Source organism: Gymnoscopelus braueri (genome assembly GCF_963280865.1).
Source record: "Gymnoscopelus braueri genome assembly, chromosome: 12".
NCBI lineage: Eukaryota > Metazoa > Chordata > Actinopteri > Myctophiformes > Myctophidae > Gymnoscopelus > Gymnoscopelus braueri.
In genome coordinates, this window is record NC_137614.1 from 40,056,826 (window position 1) to 40,059,531 (window position 2,706).

Sequence of the window (2,706 nt, forward strand, 5' to 3'; positions counted from 1 at the left end):
ACATCTGATCTTAAGTTTTGAAGTTTGTGCGTGTCATTTTGTTTAACTTCTTATTTTTGTGTGCAATGGCCCTGCAGTGGGTGTGTAACACCCATGCTAATTTATAAATAAAGCTAACTTTTGCTCACTTTCAGAAACACAGCAGGAGAAAGGGTAAACATTCACGAGTCTTCTGCCAAATTCAGGAGTGTTGGCAGGTATGCCTGAGGTGACAAAGGCAAGGGGCTGGTTTTAAAAGGGAGGGGTCTATGAGGACAAGGCCCTGCCCCTATGCTCAAACTGTATAAATGTCTTGCCATTTGTGTCATACTCTGAAAAGGAACCCAAGAAGCTCTTGAAGAACTGAATACAGAAGAACATACATTTTGATTCAAGGTAAGAATATGTATGTGTGTATATATGTATATATATATATATATATATATATATATATATATATATATATATATATATATATATATATATATATATATATATATATATATATATATATATATATATTTTTTTTTTTTTTTTTTTTTTTTTTTACTTGGTAGCAGTAAACAAAGCTTATAGAGTAACATAAATTATACCAGTTTACACCTGAACATAAGAACTATGCTAAGTCGATTGTACCAAGAGTCAAAGGTTTTGGCAAGAGCTCTTTCATCATGATTTGTGTGTGTGCATATCTCATTTTAAACCAGCTCAGTGCTTTATGAGACTTCCAGTTTAGTAGACCTTGTATTGTGAATTTGTTCTTCCATGTGCTGTTGTTCTCATGTCTTACTAAATAAAGTACATCAATCAATCAATACATGGGAATTTCTCTTTGAAATGAGCTGCCTCTGTGTGTCAGGCAGTCTCAATCTAAACTGTTCTATAGAAACTGTGTTAAAATACTGATTTGGAAAAAACTAAAGCTAGTGATGCATTTCAATTTGTGTTTTTATGGTTTGATATTTGTTAGGGATGGATTCAGGTTGTTTTAGTTGTTTTGTACTTTGTGAGTTCATGTGACGTGCTGCGTGCTATGTAATGTATTGGTGCTATATAATTTATTGGACTATTTAAAAAAAAAAACATTTCAGGACTGATTGATTGTTTGAATACTCTATTAACATTTTGCAAAAAGTACACAGGGTGACTTCAAGTACAAAATGTCATGAGCAGTGATTAACATCTTCTTTGCACTCTGGCCAGGCTGTCTTTCCAGTTCTCGTGGCAATGGCATTGGTGTCCGGTCTGGTTGCAGTTGTGGGAATGATTGGCTCTGCAGTTGTTGAGCTCATTCCAACTGATCGCCATTGCACCATTACTATCAGCAACCATAGTTCCCATTTACTCATCAATCCCAGGTATTTGTTTATTATTATTATTATTATTATTATTATTATTATTATTATTATTATTATTATTATTATTATTATTATCAGTTGCTCTAAACTGGGGGGTCATTTGGGGTCTCCAGGGATGGCAATTACTGCTCCCTAGTGCTCACATTCCGTTATTTCATGCATATTTTCCGCAACTCTTTTTCCGCAAATGTTGTTGCAGATTAATCTGATTAGAGATGAACGATGAGTGCATCTCAATCCATGCCCGTCCATCTACAGTAGCCTACATGTGACACATGCATGTTGGTCCCTTCCTTTTGGTCATGTCATTATAGGCGAACACTTTCACATTTGTTCAACATTTTAATAAAATAATGGATCTATAAGCTTGTAGATCCACTATTTTCAGAAATGGGGTTTAAGTGGTAATACATTTTTGCAGACCCCTATTTTTTCTGAAATTACGCCTCTGGCTCTAACTTTCATTTTTCTTCCTACTATTAAGGATGTACGTTTCCAGTGGCCATTGCACCAGATCTTTACCGCACGAAATCGCCTCCGGCCATGAGGCCATCGTTGAGTTCAAGAAGACACCCAACACTGCTAGGGGCGCTGTCGGTGTCTTCACCTACGAGCTCCAAAATCCAAGCAGCAAATCGCACTCCGAGAAGCTAGCTTACATGTTCTCTGTGCCCTTCGACTACATCGAGTACTCAAACTGGCATGCGGGGGGATTCATTGGAAAAAACAAAACTTGCGACTGCCATCTTTTTAAGGAGATGTATTACAACTCAGAGAATGGATTTGTCAGACAGAAAGGAGACAATTCGCTCTCTCACTCCGACGGTTATTTTAAAGTCATGGCCACGATGACAGACACTTGCACACCTGTCATGACTGTGGAAGTTCGTGACAACTGAGATCAGGGTTATTATAGTTAAAGGTAGGGTAAATGTTACTTTTGCGTTAAAACAAAACGTTTTTTGGTAACAGGTTAAAGCTCTATATTGTGATAGTAATCATTGATAAAGAACAGTGTTAGTTCAGTACCAGGGGTCTCCCTGTCCCCCCAGCTCTTTAATGAACAGAAGAAAACATTTGTCAGGTGGGTTGCCAATTTCAGCCAATCAGGATAGAGCACCCATGCAGCTTAACTTTTATAGTGTTCCAATTCCAATTTGGTCTGCTCATTTCTTTGTCATTACCTGCAGTTTATCCTGTATACTGCATGAGTTCTCTCTCCTGATTGGATAACATTGGTATCCTGGCCTGAAAATGAATTTTCTGTTTATTAAAGAGCTGATGCATGAGACCCATACTGAACAAACACTCTACAGCAATGATTTCAGAATACAGAGCTATTTAACACGTATTTTAACCACGCACGCAC

The 2,706-nt window shown here is 37.2% G+C and overlaps 1 protein-coding gene across 1 annotated transcript; it reads left to right on the forward strand.

Annotated features, from left to right (window-relative positions):
• Nucleotides 1-1,822: 1,822 nt before the first annotated feature.
• LOC308096561 (uncharacterized protein) lies at nt 1,823-2,236 on the forward strand (the record flags this gene model as incomplete). Its single annotated transcript, XM_080443978.1, has 1 exon — nt 1,823-2,236. One exon carries the CDS (start codon nt 1,823-1,825, stop codon nt 2,234-2,236), a length of 414 nt encoding a protein of 137 aa, XP_080300104.1.
• Between the last annotated feature and the right edge of the window lie 470 nt (nt 2,237-2,706).